General features: G+C 40.3%; 1 protein-coding gene across 1 annotated transcript; it reads left to right on the top strand.

Moving 5' to 3' along the window:
* Positions 1 to 20,324: 20,324 nt before the first annotated feature.
* Positions 20,325 to 23,159, top strand: MRPL53 (mitochondrial ribosomal protein L53). The gene is made up of 3 exons (XM_068672169.1): positions 20,325 to 20,482; positions 20,976 to 21,088; positions 22,705 to 23,159. The coding sequence occupies exons 1-3, from the start codon at positions 20,394 to 20,396 to the stop codon at positions 22,830 to 22,832; spliced, it is 330 nt and encodes a 109-aa protein (XP_068528270.1). The 5' UTR covers positions 20,325 to 20,393; the 3' UTR covers positions 22,833 to 23,159.
* Positions 23,160 to 23,962: the final 803 nt, after the last annotated feature.

A 23,962-nucleotide genomic window follows, 5' to 3' on the forward strand; every position in this document is an offset into this window, starting at 1 on the left:
TTGTGCATGTGGTCAGAGCATGGCACAGGGACCACGGCTCTCCTAATCACACTTTTTGTTGGTTTTATTTCCTGTTGTTTATGTCCTTGCATGCTGTTCTTGGCTGTGTGCAGAAGAAAACATAAGGAAATACAAGGAAACAACAAATACTGAGGGATCCCTCTTCTGCACTCCTGCCTTCTTGGAGCTGAAGGCTCAGGAAGCTGAACTGCAGCAGAGCTGCTGTACTTAACAGTGTATGATAAAACTATTCCTTATGATTTTTTCTAATCCAGTATTATTTTATTTTATTTTTTCTCACCATTTATACCTTTAAGACTGCTTTTATGTTTTCTTCCTGTGAGACTTTCAACAAAGCCCCAACAACATCTATCAGGCTGGCAGTGAGGTTCAGAGACAGTGTTTCAAAGCTGCTGGGACAAGCATGTATGTAAGTGAAATTTTGCAACCATACGTAGTCATCCGGCCAGAGAATGCCTTAGGACAAATCTGATCAATTACAACAAAATCTTATCACTTACATTTCAACAGTTCAGCACTAAAATCTGTCACATAAATTTAAGAAATTTTGTATACTCTGTGAACAGAAAACAGCCAACTGCATTCAGCCAAAGTTGTTTGGGTTTCTGCAGATGTCTTCCACCTAAATATTGATCAATGTTAACATTTTTATTACGTGAGCTGGAAAGATTAAAATCATGTATTTTACCTCTGTCTAGAGGAACTTCTCTTTTCAATCTCCCCCCAGGCGGTACCTATACAACAGCAATGTCACTCTAATTTAAAACAATGACAAGGAACCAATAAAAACTATTCCTGTTCTGTGTGCCCCTTGCAGCATGGCTTTCTATTCCATATAATCTGAGGTCCTCCAGATTTGTTTCAATGTTTAACCTTTACCTTTATGTTGAACCTTACCTAGCAGCCTGCTAGTGTACAAGAAATGGTAAATAACAATAGTTGCAAGGGGAAAAACACCTTTCTTTGTGTTTAGGGGAGGGAAAGCAAAGCTGATGTTATTTTTCTTTCTCTGTGAGGCTGCTGTGCACTGCTTCCAAACAGCTGTAGTAGTCATTGGAGTGATCCAAATTTAACTACCGTGGGAGTAATCCCTGTAATTATCTAAGGAACGTTCATTTGAGCGTATTAAAGGAAAACTTAAAAATTCCCAAGCAAAAATTATTATTATTCCTGCAGTGCACTGTACAGTGGGAAAGCCATAATTTTTTCTGCCTTGAGTGCTTCATCAAATTATCTGATTGTTCAACTCAATCCAAAGAGCACAAAAGCCCTTTGTTATAGCAACAAAAACCCACTAGATAATAGCTGAATGAAGAAGGCTGCAAACAGTGAAGTTGCAAATATGGCCACATATTTTAGGAGTGGAATTTTTCCACTCCAATTAAAAGCTGCCATCCCAGGGCAGGGCTGCACTTCCCAGACACGAGAACATTTCTGCACCTTTGACCCAAAAGGATGGCTTTTTTTGGACAACCAACAACACCAAAATCTTGCTGGGAGGAGTCCAAAGACGAACAATGGGATACTTTTCTCTGTGCTCCTCAAGTCTGTTCACTACTACCACTACAATAAGCAGCATCAGATCTGTTTTGTTCCTAGACCTGAAAGACTGAAGGAATTCATCTGAAGTGTGCCTCTTATGACGGCCTAGTTGCCTCCCATTATTCTCCTTGTTTAAGAGATTTTGGATCCATAACATGATTTCCTCTTTCCTAAGAGCCATGTTATGTTTTTATATCTACCAATGCTATGTAATAAAGAAAATTCATGAAGTTGATATTCTCTTCTGAAAAAAAATAAATAATAAATCATCATGATTTTAAATGATTATAGCTTTTACTCAGCCAGTCAAAACCATACCTGGTACAGTACAGCCCTTTGGGCAATGCACTTTTTTCTTAAGGGAAGTCTTTACCTAAGGGTTGGTAACCACTTGCAGGGGAACCCCAATTCTTCAGAGCTGCCCAGATGTGTTACCTGAGGGAGTTGTTTGGGCACAGCAATAGCCAGGCTGCTCAACTGTGCTTGCTCATGGGCAAAAAAGAAGACAGGTTAAAGGTAGGTTCTTGCCAGTTGTGCTTAGGAGCTGGAGACTTCTTCTTTTCATAACTACCTGTGAAACTCACCCTGGCAGGAAAAAAGAAGCCTATATCCAATGGGGAAAGCATGGCAGGCAAGCTATGAGGGTGGGAATCAGGTTATTTGCTGACACGGCTGACACAGTGTTCAGCCATCCTGACCTCATCTCGCAGCTAGGTTCAGATGAAGGAAGCAGGCACAGTGAGGTCAACTTCTCAATAACTCTCATCACTAGCATCTCACTTGCAGGCTGCTGCCATTTGTTTACTTTTATTATGCTTGGCAGGTTGGGGAAGGAGGAAGAAAATTGTACTCCCAGAAAATCCTCCAAAGCTATCTGCATTCTTCACTTGAAATTATTTATCACTGACCTTTTCTTCTTCTATCTAAGAGAACAAGCAAACTATCAGTTCTTTTCTGACTTGTCATAACAATAATAACACTATTATATATTCTCCTCCCTTTTATTTTTTATCATTGTGTATGCTGATCTCTACTCATAACCAACCACACACTCCAAAGAAAGATGGAAAAATACACACACACAAACATAGAAATATCCTTTCATTTCCTCTTTTGTGGGTCTTGGCAGACAGAACTGTAATGAGACTGAATTCTGTTTGGCTTCCTCATACCAGAATCTTATGTTGTAAAAACCTGACTGATGGGAGTTGCAATTTCCGTGAGATCAGTCCAAATTTATTCTCACCTCCAAAGAATTAAATTACAATATTTGCTATTCCTACAGAATCTAGTGCTGTAAGTACACTTCCTAAGACATCCTCTGGAGGTACTTTGGGATATCCAAGTCATCTACATGGGCTGGCAGACACAACATGGGACTTATGGGAAGATCTGCACCTTTCTGTAAGATAGATGGTTGGAGGCCAGGCAGGATGCACCCAATGTCTAAAAAATACTAAGCACCCATGTACAAACAGCTGAATCCTGTCCAGGAGTGGAACACGCTGCCATTTCTATTTTTTCTCTTGGATCCTTTTGAATCTCTGCATGAATTAAGTAGAAGGAGAGACAAACCTTCCTTAAAAATGAAGGGTAGAGTGGGGTATGTTGCCATGGCCAACAAGTATTCTCCTGTGATCGTTCTTCATCTTCTATCAAAAAAATTTCAAGCCAGCATGTTTAGGACAATAAAAAAATATATCAGGATAGGACAAGTCTTATGAACAGGATGATAATGCAGAAAAAAAATAAAAAAGAAAAAAACCACACACACGCACACACAAAAACCAACAGACACTTGGATGGACAGGACCAATTAGGCAATCTTTACCTGCCAGGGAAGAAATAGCTTTGTAACAGCTAAGAAAAGCACACAAAAGACTGATTCTTTCTTCTTCAAATGCAAATAAGACTTGGAGTACATTGTGGCATGTGGCACACATGTCAGGGAAATGAAAGGCATCTGATATTTGCTTAGCTTCCAACAAGAGAGTAGCATTTTGGCACAGCTTAAGTGGCAAAGAAAAGCAGGTGTGAGGTATGAATTTCACATTACCTGCTTCTATTGCCAACGTTACATGCTCTGCTACTTCAGCTGGAATCTCACATTCAGGAGGCAAAAAAATGCGATTGTGAAATATCCAAGAAAAAAAACACACACAAGCTCTTGTTGTTCAGCTGTAGTCAAAATGCTTTCTGGGAAAACCCATTAAAGAAAATCTGATCTGACTTGTCTAGCTGCAAAATATAAGCAAGCTCCACATAATGTTGGCACAATTAGACACAGTCATCATTTATTTGGCATGTAGCATTTTTTAAAAGAATTTGTACCAACTTGGTACTAGTTAGAAGGCTAGTCTGGCATTGAAGAGTGTTCATTTAGTTGTATTCAGAAATTTCAACAAGAGTTTGGAACCAATGTCACCTGGATAAATGTAATGTCAACTAATCATTTATGCTAAACAAGCAAAGGCATTGCATTTGAGCAGTGCCGCCCCTTACACGAGCACACAGAGACAGATTAACATGCCTCAACATATGCAATATTCAGGGAAGGTTCTGGGTGAATCTTTCCTTGCTAGTTTACACCAGCCTAAGCCTTGATCCCTGCTGCATTGAAATGGCAGTGGCAAACATCATCTCTTTCTGCACAAAGCCTGGCAAAATATACAGGTAGGTGCCCATGGCAACCTGATGCATTTTCAAGGAACCATCAGCCTGATGTATTTCCAAGTTATCTTTCATTATGAAACTGCTGAAAATCATGTACCAAGGCATTGGCTGGTTGTTTTAGGGAGCTTTTTTGGCTTGCACTCCATCATTTTTGGTTTCCTGACTTCAATAGTTTCTAGATCACAACTCAATAATGAAGTTGGCAGTTTCTCCCTTGTTTCTCTTTTTTTTTGTGCCACTATACCATTAATCAGCAGTTTCCAAGCAACTTCTTCACTTTTGACGCTGTAATTGATACAATACTTAAAAGCTTTAATGTGTACCTATTTAATTGAGACATTTCTTTACCAACTGTCATCTGGAAAAAAAAAAAAAAAATCTTTCAGCTCAGTACATCTGGTGTTTCTTTGGGACACTTCTGCTCTGTGAAGGTAAAACAAGGCAAAATAATCATCAGGCTTTCCAGCTGATGTTTCAAGGAGTGGCTGAGCAGTGCTGCATGGATCACATCAGGCTCCCAAAGGGGCAGAGGAATCTCTTTAATGTATAAATAGTGAACAACGAGATTGATATCACTGTGGTATTTCATCTAAATGTGATGTATTTTCATGCGTATGCTTGTGCTGGGTGAATCCTAAGGAAAATTGTGCATACAAAGGCAAGCTAAAGCTGCTTCACATTTGACTACTTTTCCTGATGGAAAAACTACTTTGCCATTCCCATGGCACTTTTCTTCAGAGAGCTTCCTCATTTTTGTTCCTACAATTTGATCATTCTCAGGCAATGTGAAGCCAGTTACGCATAGATTTAAATCTCAAATTGATAGAAAGAGCTACTTTATGGCCTGCAAGAGTGGGCAATGTCACTCAGAAATTAGCAGTTTTAAGTTGTTGGTGGCTTCAGCAAGCTTCTGATGAGGAATCAGAACCCTGCTCAGCTATTACTCTCTGTAAAATGAAATTTTAGAAACACAGAGAATGGAAAATGGTTTAGGGTAGCTTTTCTTTGAGTACAGCTTCTTTCTGGACCCATCCATCTTTGTGAAACTCCTTTCAGCATGGTCCCCTCCTTCAGCTTGCCCTCTCCATATTTCTAGGATGAGAAGGCAGCCGCCTCACTTCTTTATATGTAGGGAATGACAAATATTTCTAACTAATGGCTGAAAGAACTTACAGCAACTCTGGAAACTGCTAGCTGCTATTAGATGGTGGGTGGCAGCCTTGGGGCTCCTCAGGCACACAACAGCTCCCAAGGTGCTCAAGTGTGCTTTGTTGTGCTGAGGCAGCAGCCAAGAGCAGAGCAAGGCCATGCTAACACGGAGCCTGTGGCTTGGATGAGCACCTAGTGGCAGGAAAGGTTGGAGAGACTGCTGACACCAGCACTGCTGGCTCACAAAGGAGCACGGGGATGCCCCAGCAGCCGACTCTCATCTCACAGTCTCATGCCCACAACCCCCCATCACTTTGAAGTATGTGGGCTCTTGGAAGTATTGTAGTGTTAGGAGGCTGAGCAGCTGCTCCTTCACCTGTATTTTTATTTTATGACCCCTTTAAGCCCTTTGGAGGTACTCTAAGAGGGAGAAAGAGGATGAGTCATAACCCAGTTTTGTGAAACCTAGGCAACACGACACAGTCAGAACCACAGGTATGATAAGAGCAGTGGAAAAAAAATGACAACTATGACATTCTTGGAGATAAATGATCTTTACTGAGGAACTGTATCATTAAAGAGGAAAAAAAATGCATTATTGACGTAACTATGGTGAAAAAATATGGTAGAGAAGCAATATTTGGAAGCAATAAAAGGAATTTCCCCAGAACTTGATCTTCTAGAAGAAAGGTTTTACTTGAACTGTTGCAGTGAGAGTATAAACAGCCGAGAATACTTTGATATCAGATAAGGAAAGTACATAACATAAAGTGTAAATCCCCCAGTATGTCAGGTGACATTCGTGATTACACTCCCCAGGGGCACCCAATGTATCGGGGAGACAACACCGATATTAAAGGTCAGAAACTGTGAACACAAATCACAAGAGGGAATAAAGAAATCTCCACTCACGAAGCACTTTAATGAGATGAAACTTCCTGTCACAGCTGTAGAGTTTATAGGTATTGACTACGTCCTGAAAGCCCCAGGAGAGGGAGAGGCAGAAAAAGCTTATTAAGACAATGAGCAGCACAGAGGATTTAAAATTTAAATATGTCACCAACAAATAGCCCAAATCAATAACTGAAATAGATTATAATAGATTATATATATATTTGTGTGGGGCTGGGAGATGCAATTATTCCTCTGAGTTGATCATCTCTGCTTGATTACATTTACCTGAATGCCACACAAAAGGCAGCACAGGGTAGGGTGTTGGAGACCTCTGGCTCATCACAGGAGCTGTCTGCTGCCATAAACGTATTTTGTGAGACCCCACAGGCAGTTTCCTCTTTGCTGTGCACTACTGCTGTTCTCCAGTGTTGTGCTCACCTCCAATCAGGCAAGGCAGGAACACCATTCTTATTAGTCTGGACAGTTATTAACGTATTAGTTTGCATCTGCATAGACAAACCTGCCTGGTGCTTGTAGCAAGGAGTGGGCTCTGAATGAACACTGTAATTCCGGCATTGCCAACAAACCCAATAATCATGGTGCAAGGGATTTTGCAAACATATGCGAGGACAGCTTGTGCCCCCTTCACTGCCTTTATTTTGAAGTGGTCATCCTTTGAATATTTCCCTGAATGGCTCACACATTTCCTCTTTAATATGCATGTACTTCACATGAGAAGGTGAATGAAGGTAACAACAGAATTGGTTATCCTAAGAGCCCTCAGATATTTGACTTAGATAATGTAGCTAAAAGGGGATGAAATGTGCGTGCACTGTCAGTAATTCAGATTGAGTGAAATTACAATGATTTCTTCTGTTTTGAGTGATGAAGAGAAGAATCTTGAATATTTTTAAAACGTTAAAAATCCCTGTCTGAAAAAAATTGATCATTTCAAAGTAGCCTAGTAACCAATGCTCTACTATCTCTTATCATCAGAGTTGAATGGTGACAACTTACACAATAGTGATTAATCTTTTTTGACCTGTGGATCCTCACAATTTTCAGGTGGAGATGAAGACTCCCTGGTCCTGACTGCAAGCCTACCAACCGTTAGGATTTTCCTTTAAAAATAATCTTTCATGAGCCCACTACAGGTAGTCCATAAATCACTAAGGTTCCGCAGGCTGAAAACCACTGCTTTAAGAAATTGTAATTGCTACATTCCTTTATTAACCGGCAAAATATGCTTAAATAAAATTCACCAGTTTTGCTATTTATATGGCATTCCGTATTCCTAATTTCATTTCTTCAGTATCTTTTCCCTGGGAATACCTATCTAAATTGTCAACTGCTGCCTATTGTTTATATAATGTAGTTTCTATATCTATAACAACTCCTGCATTATCCTATTTGTTCTCTTCTATCTTCTGACGTGCTTACTTCAATTAGTACAGAATAATGTAATTATTACACTATTATTATAATCACATAAGGAGATACCTGACAAATACTTTGAAATGGCTCAGATCTGTATTCTACTAATTGCTGCAGTGTCTGTGCATATCATTGACTGTGCTGCATCTGAAATTCTTGTGTGAAGCCAACTGAATCATATTCTTCCTGTGCTACGCAGGTTTTTAACCACACATACATGTCTGTTATTCTAATACAATGCCAGACCAACATATTCACGATCCAGTTGCTAGGGGGTTTGTTTTATTTTCGTCTTAAGTGAGCATAAAACTGCAAACAGAACGAGAGCTCCATGTGAAGGAAAATTGACATATTTAGATTTACAATACAGAATATTTTTAACGTGGCCTCTCAAAAATGCAAACAAGCTTTATATTGGAGTTACAGTACTAAATTTAGTACCGTAACACTATGATGTTGATATGTTTTCAAGTTCAAAGAAATATGGTCTTCTAGTCATATAGGTGAGAAGAATTCTCTAGAGTGACTCTCCTGAGATTCCTTATGCTAATTAATAGATAATGAAATGGAACTAGTTACAGAAAATGGTTAGATAAAAATCCTCTATTTTGATATCATGTTGCTTTAAGTCTGCTAACGAAGCACTTAATGTTTCAATTTCTCTGTTAGGGAGGTATTCTTTACTGTAATCTATGGTTTACATGTGGGTAATGTCTAGATACCTTCCTGAAGTCTATCAAAAGAGAGGTAAGAACTGATGCATAAATAAGCTTATAGAATATCAGGTGAAAGTTCCTGCCACAGAAAGAATTAAAGTGCATGGAGAGACTACCTTGGCTAGTTACCATGTTCATTTGAGCGATATTGGTATAGTTCGCTGACAATACAAATACCCTAGGACATCAATCTGCAGGCACGGCTATTCTTAGCAGAAGACAGTGAAAACAAACTGCTTTGCTTACAATATTCACAACACTGAAGCATACCCTTAACAGAGTAGTGCAAACGTCAATATGCTGCTGAGCTCCTCAAAATTTGTAACAAGTTATCCCAAGCACAGACAAACCTTCAGGAAGCCTTTGAAAATATAGATCAAAATTCAATGCAACTGTTTTCTCCAAATCATGCTGGTAGGGTGGCTCTGGAAATGTATTCCCTCTTAAATTATGACAAAGTTTCTGTTAAAGGTAAGACCGTCAAACAGGAAGGTACCTGTGGGTCACTGGGTATAAGGACATTTACAGCCCAAATGTACATATTTAATCTATCTGGAGCTTCATGCAGGGATTCCAGACCTTAAGGTGCTAACCTTGGGTGGTTGCCACTCATTTCAGCTCATCTTTGTGCCTTGTGCTATTATGATAATGAGCTTTCCTCGCTGGAAGCAAATGCATATTTTAAATCCGCATAAAAATCCAAATGATAGCTGCATGTATTCAATGTGGTATTTATTACGCAGAGAAGAAAAACAGATGAAGTGAAGCTTTTGTTCTACCTCACGTGAAGATGTAGCTATTATCATCAAGAAATCATCAAGTTACAAAAGCCAAGGACTGGCACAGTATGTTCTTAGCCAGTTAAATACTGCATGTTATTTTAGCAAACATTTCTGCTGGCAATTGGCAACCTCAGGCAACAGAAATACATGTTTGCAGAGGAGTAAAGAGCAACCAGGGAATCTGTTTATTCACTCCTGTAAAAGCTTTTCTTAAATGATATGCAGTTACTATTTCAGAATGAACTGTAAACCAAGCTCGTTTTAAGCAGCACTTTTGTTGGTTGAGTTTAATTTTGCTTCTGAAAACCACATTAACAGCATTCAACTGTTAGTTGGTTTATTAATGATACACAAATTCAGTAGTACTATTAGCATAAAACCATGTTTAACTTCTATGATTTTAAGAGGCATAAAGGATCTTTATGAACTCTTCTTTGGGGAAACATTTTAAAAATTCAATAACTGGCATATGGTGTAAGAATATCCAGTTCAAAGGAAGAAACAAAACAAGACAAAAACATGGATTGGTTTATATTTTTATGACTTAGTACAATAACCAGTGCTGCTCCAGTACAGTAGAGGATTCATCCCGTCCTTCAGCATGGCACTAGTATTTTATAACGACTTCCTACAAGCCCTCTGTGATCTTGACCTTCTCTGTCCATAGTTCTTACAAGGATAGGCCTCATGACATCACTCCTGTTGGAATGTTTTAATTTTCCTGGAAAAAAAAAAAAACAACTCGTTCTGCACTGCAGGTGCAGTGCATTTTCTTCCTCCAAGAGCTTCTTCTGGGTGGCCGCCTGGGAGCATCACCTCAGTACAAAACAGGCAGGCTGCTGGACTTGTGTTGCCTCTCTTCTTCTTAGCAGTGGCTACCTCCCTGAAGGCAGCATTAAATTTTATTCCTAGACTACACAGTGTTACAGCTGGATGTGTGGACATGAAATTTTGCTTGCTAAATGCTGCACCTATCCCTATTTGTGATAAGACTCAGACAGAAAAAAAAAGGATGAACATGCAGAGTAAGGAATCAGCTGCGGCCAACCACAGAACCAACTGCAGAACCAAGTGCATTGAGGTACAATACCATACCTGAAAAGAAGCCTTGAGAGCCCTCTGTCATGCAGTGTTTTAGAAGAAGAAACTGAAAGATCACCAGATTTAAAGGGAAGAAATGAGCTTCAGTTCACATTCAGAGTAATCAAAAGCCTTAGCCAAGATGCTAAAACCAAACATGTCCAAACTATGGAGACATCAGACACCAAGACCTCTGAAATGTGGGCCTTTCTATAGTCATAAAACATTACAGAACAGGAATGTGATAAGTAAAGAAAAGAATCCTCCCTGGATCTAGGAGAACAGTGAGGATTAATGAGAAAAGATGAAAATTGACTGACTATAATTAATGTGATGGTCTTTTTCTGCCCATCTTCATAATTAAAGTGTAAAAGGTGGCTGCATTTTTTTCCTTGCTATATATGGTGCCTAGATATAAATCATCTACAGGCTCATGACTACACTTCAGTGAAACTAATGACATGAAAAGCTGTAGACTTGGGATGAGGCAACGTTTATAATAAAAATGATCAGCCTGGTGAAAGGAATATTAAAATTATTTCTATTATAATATTGTATCTTTCATGCCTCTTCATGTTACTATGCTTTGGGAATGTGTATCATCACCAGGTATAAGAATCATGAATCATTCAGTTTCCAAACGTCCCTGGAGAACAGTCTCAAATGCAGATGTTTGACTGTTCCCAGATTACTTGCTTGAGTTGGAGGGACTGATTCAAGGTCCCTCATGGACAAATCATCAGTTTTTCTGAAAAGGAATTTAAATGTTGTGCTTCAGAGGTCAGTTGGAATTACTCTGGTATAAATTGAGAGTAGTTGAACATACTGGGGTTAACTACCGCCTGGGCTTAAAAGCAGATGAAGAAATGCTGTTCTTTTTAATAGCTGTGTCACCTTGCTGGCTACCTATCTAATTTATTTCCTATAAAAGTTAGCACACTTTCACCAGAATTATCATAAGCTAAAATTATTGCATCTAGAGTGTGTGTAGAAAAAAACTTGCTTGTCAACATGTAAGGAAGGATACACAGTCCCTTGGTTTCCATTCACAGACACATTCTATTCTTTGAAAATAGCATAGAACCTTTCTGCTTACATATACCTGTTTTTTCATGTTACTGCAAATCTCCCAGTCTTCAAAATAAATAAATAAATAAATAAGTTTTAAAAGGCAGAAATGGTTTTCAGTTATTCTAAACAGATCGCTTAATAGGAAAGATGTATTTTTCACTGCTGACAAATTCCTGGTAAGAAAAAAAAAAAAAAGAAAAAATAAAACACATTTTTTTTGTTCATTTAACTGTGCAGCATAAGTTAGACAGCCTACACTAAATTACTATCAAAATACAATAGGAGGAAATATAAAATATTTTTGCCATGCTATTTTGAAGTCAGTGAGTGTCATAGTACAAACAATGTGTAGAGCAAAGCCCTTAGAAAAATCAGTGATCATTCTTTCTTCTTCAGTCCTTTGCTGATGCTGTTCCTTCAGTGCTATCACAGAATCTGATGGAAATTTTGCTACAGATTTTAAGTGGAATAGATCAAGCTCTTTGTGTTATGATAAAGAAAGATATATTGACATTTTGTAAGTTACTTTTACCTACTAAGTATAAAGTATTCCATTTACCTGGTCCTGGATCTGTTCCTTTATATCTTACTCAGGAAAAAAATTCTATTAACATCAGCCATATGTTGGTTATAGAGATTCTTTCAAAAGACATTTCAAATAAATGTATTGTTTTCCCATAATGGAAAGACTATGATTAAAAAAATGAGAGAGAAAGAGAGAGAATAAAAACATTAAAACTGTATTGACTCCTCTGAGTTTAGTTTTACTATTTAATTTCTATTGGCTAAATCTCAGTGAAGAGAATGATTTTTCTCAATAACTGTGTAATTAAAAAAGAACACAGAGGACTTCCAATAAACAAAAATAAGCTTCTGAGAATAGGTTACCCTTTACAAAGGATGCTAGATATTCAATGCATTTCCTGAAGATTGGAAAAACAGGCCTGTATTGAATATTAAAATAAAAATTCACAACGTGTTCAAATGCCATTACTACTAGGTTTATTCCGTTGTATCCCTAATCCGTAATAAGATCTCAATAGCATTGAGCAGAACAAAGTAATGAGACCATTGCAACAATTTATCAAGGAGGTTTCTGCCATCTAGTGGAAAATATAGAGCTTACACCAACCCCACGAATATCTAAAACCTTTGTTTAAAGACTGGGTATCTAACCTGTTATAAGTTGCCCCCTTAATTAATTTTCAGAGAGCATTGCATTAATAATAGAAAGGAATTTATTGAGTAAGCAACAGCAAGCAAAACAGCGCTGGGCGGCCGGGGAGTCTCGGCTCCACCAACGGCGCGCACCTCACCCCCGCAAGGGTCCCTTTTTATATCTTGGTAATTCCGGGATTATGCAGCACATCCTGGTATATTCTGCGACTGGGCGCACTGTTGCTAGGGGGTCGTCTCTGTCCCTCTGGTGGTCGTGAAGATGAAGGCCATAGTCTTCCTTGGCATTGTGGTTCAACTTCTTTTTTTTATTTGGTCATGTTGGCCCAGCGTGAGATGGGAAGGCAGGATGTTGATACACTAGGTCAGCAATTTATCAGGAGATGGTTACATGAGCTTTGCAGCAGTGTCTTTAAACAAAAGAGGCAACTGAGATGCAGAAGGAGAGAAGGGGGGGGGGGATCTCTTTTTTGTTACATTAAGCAAAAGAATTTTCATAGTGTCTAGCCAAGCATTATACAGCTCCTTACTTCAGCAGGGAGTTTTCACAACTCCCGTTCCTCAAACAGAACTCCTTGTTTTTACAAAAGACAATGAACAAACATTTATTGTGTATTACAATCCCTCCTTTTTCTTTTAGTTACTCATTTTGTTCATTGAAGCTCTGCAATGCCTGGCTACTAAGAACTAATGTTTCCTCGACTTCTTCGTTGGTACTTATTGGCTCGTATCTGGCATGTATGAGCATTAAATGTGCCGCTTCTAAATGTCCCTTTACAATCGCAATCATTTTATTAAAAATACATGGTCCAAAAGTTAGTGCTATTACTAAGAACAACAAAGGTCCTGTTATTGTTGATAATAAAGTAGTAGGCCAAGGTGAACAATTAAACCAAGACTCATACCAGCTCTGTCGGGCTTCATTCTCCCGCTTCCTTTTTTTTTCAACCCTTCCCTGGGTCTTGCCATTGTATCTCTTACCTCTCCAGCGTGATCAGCATACACACAGCATTCCTCTTTCGGGGCTGCACACAGCCCGTCCTGTTGTAAAAAAATACCAAATCTAATCCCCTATGATTTTGTAACACTACCTCTGAAAGCAACCTGATAGATTTTCCAGGGCCGAGATGGATTGTTCAATTTGGGTCAGGTCCTCGTCCACAGCAATGCATAAGGAAGTAAATTCTTGATTTTGTTTAACCAATGAGGCTACCCTGGTCCCCACTCCAGCTCCTCCCAGGATTATTAGGGTGGCCAAAGTTAGAGCCGTGAATGGTTCCCGTCTTTCCAGATGATGACTTTCCACTGTGTCTGGGTGTACATATAATCCTCAGGGTGGTACAGAATCCTTGGTATAATTATCACCTGTATACAGAAATCACGAGACGCATTAAAGAGTTTTAGTGATAGACAAGGAGTTATGCCCACTCACAAACAAACCCACCTAGCGTTGTTGGCTGGGATTAACCACTCGGCTGATTGTTTTCCATTCTCCATGATATTACGTAGGTGACACTTCCCACTAGGAACTGTGCACACACACCTACCACCTCCAGTGACTTGTGTTAGTGTTACCCTTATGTCTTTTCCCCAACTGCATTGTAGAGGGTTGTTCTCGTTTGTGTGGGAGGGATGCTATCGGGAATCCTGGGGATTTTAGTATAGGCCTTTAGTATAAGGCCTTCATCATAATATGAAGGCCTTATACTAAAGCATAATCAACAGTGTTTTGTTACATTTGGGTTTGTTTTGTTTAATAATTGGTAGCTGGCACTCATGACCCCCCCCCCCATATGTTATTCTCAGCTATGTTATCATTCTCGGCTTTACCTGAGCTCGTAGGGCTGCCGAGGGTTGGAAGTGTAGTATTTTCCGCAGGCTGGATTCCCTGGACATTTTCTGACAATACCTCATTTGGTCCTACTGCCTGGGGCCTATCGGCATCCTCCTTTTTATTAGTATGAGTCCTCCCCTATCAGTTCTGTGTTTGTAAAATCTGACACCTCACATTTTCCCTAGTACCCAGCTAGTATCATCCAAGTTTGTTATATTTATATATAGAACCTTGCAAATTTCTTTATTTCCATGGAAGGTTCCTGTATACCCTATACCATGCCCTCACCACCTGTAACGGGGACGTGCTTGTTGGTTACAACCTTGCGGCCCATATCCTACTTGTAAGAATTTATTCCAACCAGCCCCGAGTGTCCAGTCCGTAGCAATGGTTTCACACCCCCAGTATGCACAATAATACATGTTCGGGTAATTACAGTACCCCTTTCCTGGGTTAGAACTTGGGCAGAAATAAAATCCTGATCGGTTAAAGCATGGCTGCACTGACACCAGGTCACATAATGTGATGCGGAAACCGGGAGCACCCGCTGTCGTTGTTTGCTGGATGACGAATTGATCCTTCCATCTGATCAAGCTCCATTTAAAAGGCTGATGGGGATGCGCAGACCCATAGCTGACCAAAATGATGATACTGACTCCCATGTATCGTAGGAGGTGGTTGGAGCCCATCTAAGTTGTCGGCCCCTCAGTCCCCCACCGTTTTCACTTCTCTGCCTCGCTTGTCAGTTCGGTTGCAGCGAACTACAAGGTATCGGTTCTTCTTGGCAGCAGCAGTGTTCTTCAAGGGAACCTACTAGGGAGCCTTTGAAACAGGGCCTCCTCCCCTTCTCACGATACGCAGATAATATACAATACTTATCGAGTCCGTCTTAGTGTCAGCTTCAAGTTGTCAGGGCCTGGAGCTGCCTCCCACTTACCTTCCTGGATTGGTCCTTTCACACGGCTGGCATGCGTGCATCTTTTCTCCGCAGTTCGAACAGCCGTTTCTGTGGTAAGCAAAACAACATAGGGGCCTTCCCCATCGTGGTGTTAAAGCAGTCTCTTTCCAAGTCTTAATTAGAATTGAGGGTGATCGAGTGGCAATTCCAAGTCATAGGGCATACCATATAGCATTTCAAAAGGAGAAATTCCTACATCAGTTCTGGGCTGTGTCCATATGTTTAACAGTGCAAGGGGTAAGCATTTTACCCAAGAAGCCTTAGTTTCCAGCACAAGTTTTGTTAGTTGTTTCTTAATTTCACCATTCATTCGCTCTACCTTTCCAGAAGAGGAGGGGTGCCAGGGGCTGTGAAAATCCCACTCAATCTCTAAGGCCTGCTTTGATCCTTGCAGTAAAGCTTTACACCCATTCAGTCACGTGGTCAATTAGGACAAACGAGTAACTCAGTAAAGTCTACCTGTATTCTTTGGAAAGGTCAAAGCCCTGGCTCCCGTTCCCCTCTAGATAGGTTACAGAAGGCCTTTTTATTTACCTTTTGACATATAGTACATCCTCTGCATGTGTGCTTCCCTAAAATATATATTCCTACACAGACATGCTTTCTTAGAACAACATCACACATTGCTTGCACCTCCCAATGACTCTTCTGATGTAAAACAGTTAATATTTGCCTCATTATCACTTTATTCAGCATTTCTCTCCCATCAGGGAGTATCGATTTTCCTTAAAATGATCCACATATTTGTAACATGAATACCTCCTTGGGAGGTTGTAATTGCTCCAAAATCTTTTTTAGAATTTACCCAAATAGATAGGTGGCCCTGCAAACCCCTGAGGTAAAATTGTCCACCTATATTGTTGCTTCCGCCCCCATTTCAGGGTCTTTCCAGTCAGAGGTGAATATACATGTATGTTTGCTCTCAGGGCCAGAGAGCACTCCATTAATAACACTGTTATTCCAGTCTAACAATTTACTATTTGAATGCCCAATTTAATCATCAAATCCCTTCCCAACAAGTTAGTCTCTGCCTTGGATACATACAATAATCGCCCAGTGATCATTTTATCCCCTAGTCTCAGCTTGGTATCCCCCAAAAGTGGCACTGTTATCCCAGTCCCTTCTACCCCCATCACATTTAGGGTTTCATTAGTTAATTTAATTCCTGATACTTTACAAGTCAGTAATGACTTAGCTGCCCCAGTATATTGGGTTTGATGGCAAGGTTCGGGGGGTGTGAGGGATGTGGGGGGTGGGAAACTGCAGTGGCAGCCCCCGTGAAAAAAAAAAAAAAAAAAAAAAAAAAAACAGAAACCTCCCCGTGGTAGATAAGGGACAATTTCATCTGGCCCTAAAGGGGCCCACTGCTGCCCAGAGCCAATCCAAACAAACAAACAAAGAAACAAACAAAAACCTGCTGCTCAACAGCAGTTGGGAGAGCGAGAAACCCCCCCGCAGACACCAAAGTCAGTGCAGAAGGAGGGGGAGGAGGCGCTCCAGGCGCTGGAGCCGAAGTCCCCCTGCGGCCGCTGGAGAGGCCCCTGGTGGAGCAGGCTGTTCCCCCCTCCCCGATGCTTGGGAAACTGAACAAACACCACAGCAAATATGCAAATATACCAAAACTTCTAGACTGTTACTTAGACAATGCCTACATCACCTTTCCCTGCTCATTCAACTTCGAATACCTTTAACACTTTCAACAAACCTTTTAACACTTCCTTTATCTTTCTCTAGCCTTTACTTTTCTAATGCCGACATCAAAGGCTCAGTCAGGGGCCAACTTAATTCCGTACCTTTTCCCTCCAAGATGCTGAAACAACATCAATATACAACATTTCATCCTGTTTTCCTTCTTTCCACAAAAACAACATTGACTGTAATATGGTGTTATAATTAATACTTCCATTTAGGGGCCACTCCACTCCATCCTCTAGTTTATAAAGTGGCCACCACTGATTACAATATTTGATAAGAGTTCTTTTACTCTCTGTACACTCTCACCCCACTATATCCCTCCAATGTGTTAGTATACATCCTAGGAGGCTTTTCCTCGGGATTTCTTTGCTTTGAACTTTTCCTATTGTAATCTACAGTGGTTAATATTCCACCGTTTTCCTAGAAGCTCTTTACTAGTCAATCCCAATCCCTCCAAAATCCACAATATATAGATACACAAGTAAAATCAGACCACTGTAAATTAACTGCCTGTAGACAATTACACTGGGAACATTTAAACCTGATGAGCCGATAATATGCCTGGGCAAATTTTGTTCCCTTAGACATACTCCTCAATGGCAGTTCTTATATTTACATATTTACATATTAACATATGTATAAAAGAACACTTTAACAAGAATGCCCGGGCTTTTATATATACAATATGCAATGTACAGTTATTATTCCAGTTAGAATTATTCCTCAGCAGCTGGAAACATTATGGCAGTTGCCATTAAAGCTCGCTTACCCTCCTCCTGTCTTTCTTAAAATCTTGGACGTCCCCGGAGTTAATGGGGACGGCCACATATTCCTAGTCACTGGTCCCTAAGCGCTAGAGTCAGAGTCGCTATCAGAGTCTCCCTGGGGTTGCAGATTAGGAAGCCCGGGAGTCGGAGGGGCTGCAGATGGTGGTGGTGAAATATAGGGAGGCAGCGGGGCTGGGGTCTCTAATTCTCGGTTTTTCTTGTGCCTCTCATTCCCTCCTTTTTCTTTTAGAGGATATAAATTGGCTCGAGTTTCTGAGCTGATCCACAAATGTGCATATTCACTTTCTTCCAAACTAAAAGGTTCCTTTGAGTTTACATAAATATTTAGGGCCTGGCAAACCCAATCTTCAAAGGACCCAAATACAGGCCAGTAAAGGTGGTCTCCTCAAATCTGTTTATCACCCCAAACTTCAACACAATAATGTATCATTTTTACTTTATTTCTTCCCCGCCTAAAAGGGGAATCCTCCCAATTTTTAATCATTAATCCCGGGGTAACCTAACATCAGATGTTACCCCGCCCATGGGACCAGAAGGCTTACTCTTCTTCTGTCCCATCTTCTGGAGCGCCTTCACACACACACACACAAATCGCTTCCCCCTTTTCGTGGCCCAGTCCCTCGCGGGATGTGGGAACCGCACTACCGAGGGGTCCGCACTCGCTTCGTCCGCAATTGGACGTCTCACAACGCTACGCTCCAGGATACCCAACCCCAACCGAATGGATCACCGGCCTATACTTACTCACTCCTGAATCTTCGTTCAGTCTTCATGCACAAAGATTACTAGGGGTTGCCGGCTTTATTTGCTTGCTGCCGAATTTAGGGTTCGTCAGTGAAGGATTTGAATGAAAGTAGTCCTAGCGAAGGCCGCTGAAATCAGCAGGGCGCCCCCTCCGAAGGTCTTTCAATCAGATTGCCTTCATCTGAGTCACGGCACCAAATTTGTTATAAGTTGCCCCCTTAATTAATTTTCAGAGAGCATTGCATTAATAATAGAAAGGAATTTACTGAGTAAGCAACAGCAAGCAAAACAGCGCTGGGCGGCCGGGGAGTCTCGGCTCCACCAACGGCACGCACCTCACTCCCCCCCAGGGTCCCTTTTTATATCTTGGTAATTCCGGGATTACGCAGCGCATCCTGGTATATTCTGCGACTGCGCGCACTGTTGCTAGGGGCTCGTCTCTGTCCCTCTGGTGGTCATGAAGATGAAGGCCATAGTCTTCCTTGGCATTGTGGTTCAACTTCTTTTTTTTATTTGGTCATGTTGGCCCAGCGTGAGACAGGAAGGCAAGATGTTGATACACTAGGTTAGCAACTTATCAGGAGATGGTTACATGAGCTTTGCAGCGGTGTCTTTAAACAAAAGAGGCAACAGATGCAGAAGGAGAGAAGGGGGGGGGGGGGGTCCTCTTTTTTGTTACATTAAGCAAAAGAATTTTCATAGTGTCTAGCCAAGCATTATACAGCTCCTTACTTCAGCAGGGAGTTTTCACAACTCCTGTTCCTCAAACAGAACTCCTTGTTTTTACAAAAGACAATGAACAAACATTTATTGTGTATTACATAACCCATCAGAAAAAAAAAAAAAATGTATTCACTTCCAATACAAAATGCATCTCTTCTGGTTGATATATTCCAAAATATTTCCTCTAACGTATCCTTGGTCATATTGCCTACCCGTTATATTTATCCTCATTAATATCCTCAGTTACTCAATCATATTGAATAAACTACAGTACTTCTGAATGACATCAAAATCTGTCACCTAATAAGGATAGAAGTAAAAGTAAAATAAATACAAATAGATAAATAAATAAATAAATACAGACTTCACAAGCAACCTTACTTCTTAAATGAATGGATAAAATACGATAGCTTCCCTGTTTTATTCCATAACCTCTGCTTATGGTACACAATTTTAAGTGCTACTGGCGCCCTGAGCAGATCCTTTATGTCAATTTTATGTCAAAAGCTTGCCTTTTTTCTCTAACTTTACTGGACTAACAAAAATATTACCTCTTTCCATATACTTTTTTTTCCCCTCTTTTTAGTATCATTGGAGGATCACTGTCACACCTATAATATATTAAAATAACTACTCCAATTAAGAAGTTGTAACAGGGAATATGATCAGAACAAGTGGAAATCATAAGGTGTAATCCCTTTGCGGTAGGGCAGCCAGCTGCTGTTGGCACATCTCAGATCAGACACTGCTTAGGGGCAGGTCAGTCCAAAGACTTGGGGCTATGACTGCAATGGTTTCTGCTCGAGTAGACCTTCACACCTTAGGTTTATGCTGCTTATGTTTGGGTACTTAAATCCATGTCTAAATAGGGATTTTGGGCATTGCACAGACGAAAGAAGAGTCAGTTGGCCTCTCTCCTTTAACTATACACAAATACAGCCTGTATCAACCCCAGATCATTAAATGAGGCTCGTAGGAATACCCGGGGGAGAGGCCGTCTCAGCGCTTCGCGGACTACATTTCCCAGGCGGCCTTGCGGCAGACAGCCCGCCCGCCCATTGCCCTCGTCCGCGAGGGGGCTGCTGGGAGTTGTAGTAGAGGGGCGGCGAGAAGATGGCGACCAAGATCAACGTAGTGCTGCGGCCGGTGAAGAGCATCGTGGTGCGCTTCTGCCCCTTCGAGTCCAACGTGGAGAGCACCAGGTGAGGGGCGCCGGGGGGCTGTGAGGCAGCCCCGGCCCCCCGGCGGCGTTGGTGTGCCCTGGGCCTCGGGCCTGCGCCGAGGGGGGGGACCTGGGCCTGCGCTGAGGAGCTGGGGGGGGCACAACGACCTTGGGGTTACTTCAATTAACCCCAAGTTAATTGACATAACTTGTTAGTAACCCAGCTGGGAGAAACGCCTTGAAGTTTTGCGAAGTTCTTTCTACGTGTTAAGTGTATAAGGAACATCCGTGTGGATTTTCACAAATAAAAATCCAAACGAAAAAATCCTCATAAAAATAAAAATCCAAATAAATAAAAATCCTAATAAAAAAAACCATAAAGAGTACGTCTGAAACTATTAAATACAAATTCCATTATGTTTACGCTTTTGTCACCCTGCCATGTCAAGCTGTTCAAATCAGTTTTTAAAATATCTTCCATGTGTTTGCTGAACTTCTCCCTACAGTGTACTCAGTATATCTTTATCTTCCAGAAAATTTCTTGAATGTATAAGCCGTAAAAAAATACAAGCCACCAACAGGAACTGCGAGGTGACTGCGGATGTGAGACACGATGGGTCTGAACCACTTGTCGATGTTATGTTTGGTAAGGAGCTCTTTTTGAATCCTTGCAAAAAAAACCTTCCAAGTTTGTGTCTTTACAGCGTTACCGTCTCCTTTATGATACTTTTTGCTGTGGTTTCTTGTTTTTGGTTCTGGTTTACACCTAAATGTGCAGCAGGGAGGAAAAAAGGAAGAGGGAGTCGCTGATGGTTTGATATATATAGAAACATGCATGTATGTCTTTGTGCTAGTTAGACCTGGTAGGGTTGAGTCTGCTTGTGCAGTAACAGAGTTCCAGGGAAGGACGTGTAGCTTTGTTTTGATGTAAGAATCTGTTCACTTTGTAATTTATTTATTTTTTTTTACCTGTGGTGGAGGCATCTTGGTCTTGAGAATAGAAAAGTTTAATACTTTCAGCTGCTTATACAACTGAGCAACTTGCTGTGTAGCTTGAAGGAACTGCTCATATAAGACCATACGTGTGCAGGTGGCCTTGCAAAATGAGGTCAACTGGAGTACAATGAATTTCTTGGTTTGCTTTGAGAGTACAGTGAGGAGGAAGGGACGATGGTGGAAATTTCCTCAGTTCTGGAAGCAGCCCAGATTCAAGGCTATGAACAGATGGCTGTAATCTGCTTTTGTCCTTTTCTCTGGCTGCATCTTCTTTCCTGCTGTGCTGTAATGGCCCAATATGGCATGTAGCCTATTAAAGTTTTCATTATTATTTTTTCCTGTTACCCGCTTTTCTTTAAGCTTTCATATATTTAGTGAGTCACTAGAAATGCCATAAGTGCTGAACGTACTTCACTTTGCTGAGGAAAGCCAAATTATTTTAGTGTTGACAATGGTTGTTTCTCCCTCCCCCATGCCTCTGCCTTTCCCATCCATGACTCTAACTGTGATGTATTAAGACATAAGCAGTAAAGCTTAATGTTTTCTAGTGTAAAACAAAACCAATTTATTTCACTAATGCCAAGAGCTCTGAACTCTTCACTAAGAGACGATTTTTTCCAAGTAAAGTTTGCAGTCCTTGCAGTTGGCAACTGTTATTGGAACTTGGGTGACCTGCATGGCATTGCATTATATAGGTTTGGATACATCTTTTATGTTTGCAAATCTTGTAAAAATTAACTTAGGTACTGCCCTTAGTTTCTAATGCTCCCTTCCTGTTTTAAAGTGCTATGTTTGATTGTGCTCAGAATTTTAGAAATCCTAGTGGTCTGTACTTTCTGATGTTATAACTGCCAGATTGTGTAAAACAATTCACTGTTTGGGCTAAAGAAGTAAGTTAAATGGACCATATACAACATGCTGCTAAAGTGCTATACCATGTGTGGAAATTATGCATAGCAGTACCTTCTGTTAGATAACTTTGAGGGTATAATGTGAGGCACTTTTATGAAATATATGTTCTTACCATAGATAAATCTAGAAAAAATGTTTATTTTTGAATAATGCAGTGCAGAAATAAAGATCACAGGCTCATTCAGTGCACTTTAATATATTTGTTTGTTGCATAATAAGATTTTGTGGTAAGTGGACTACCTTCTAATCAGACAAGATGAACAGGGTATTTGGATTTATGTATACAAAACACAACTGCACGCTGAAGTAATTGTGGCTTAGACTTTGAGTTCTTGAAATTTCTTTCCTTTGCAGCTGATGGAGATCGATTGATAATGAAAGGAGCCAACCTGACGACAGTAGAAATGTTAACAGCATTGGGGTCCAGATGCAATGCAAAAGAGCTTAAGGCAGAACAGAAAAGCAAGAAGAAGAATCCCTGAAGAACAGAACAATGACTGTGTTTGCATTTACATGTGTTAAAACAGAAAAGTGTACAGAAGGATTTATCCAAAGCAACGAATTCCAAGAGAGATGGCTGAAACACTGACCAGGTTAACATAGAGCAGAATGAACTATTTAAATGTTCTCCTGTCATCCACGAAATGAAGGCATAATGCATCGACAGATCATCATCTACTAGTGGATCAGAGTGACTCAAGATGCATGAATGCATCTTTCTAAGCACCAGCCTCTGTCATCTGCATGTTGGACTAATATCACATGTATTTGTCTATAATTATGAATTAGTTAATAAATACTAAAGTGAAGATGGGTCTGTCTAGATGTTACTTCCAACAATTTTTCTATGTGTTGAAACAACAAATATTACAGCAGTTCTCATTTGTGAAAATTATTAAATATAAATATCTGAAGAAGACTTAAAAGTAATCATTATTGATGTAGCTGAGGAACTGCAAGCTGCAAATACAGAATAGATTTTCTGATACTCCGTTTATATTACCTCTGTTGTTAAGTCCCTGTCATTTTCTTCTTTTTCAAGAAAGTGTGAGATTTGCTAAATGTAAATTAAGCTCAGCAATTAGAGTTAACAAGGTAATGAGACTGAACACACAGTAGAGCTACTCATCCTGCATAAAAGTAGCGAAGTCTAGCTCAAAGGGAAACATAAGTTAGTGTTTTTGATAATTGGAGGAAAGGTCTATCTTTGAAGTTCAGTTTTGTAATATTTTTGTCACTCAGTTGTGGGAGATTTCATTAAATATTTTACAAAGATCAAAGGGAGAGCTTTATTTGTTGTTTATAGCCCAGTGTCCAACCCTATTATTTATTAACGTAAGTGCTTAGGTGTCTCGTGTATTGCAGAGCTCTGTGGGTTTGGAAGGGCTGATCTGTCCTCAGGCTGTGCAGGTGAAGGTGTCAACTGCACATGCATTTCATGTGCATCAGTTTTGTTCTATTTCAGTTCTTAATGAAAATGTGACCAAATTTTTAGTTTCAAGAACTGCAGGTGCAGTCTTATTGAGGTATTAGTTTTACCTGTTCTTAATCAGGTGTTTGACTTTTTATAAAACTTTAGTATGTGCATTTAGTCATGCATTTAGTATGACAT

Source organism: Anas acuta, chromosome 2, assembly GCF_963932015.1.
Source record: "Anas acuta chromosome 2, bAnaAcu1.1, whole genome shotgun sequence".
NCBI classification, from domain to species: Eukaryota; Metazoa; Chordata; class Aves; order Anseriformes; family Anatidae; genus Anas; species Anas acuta.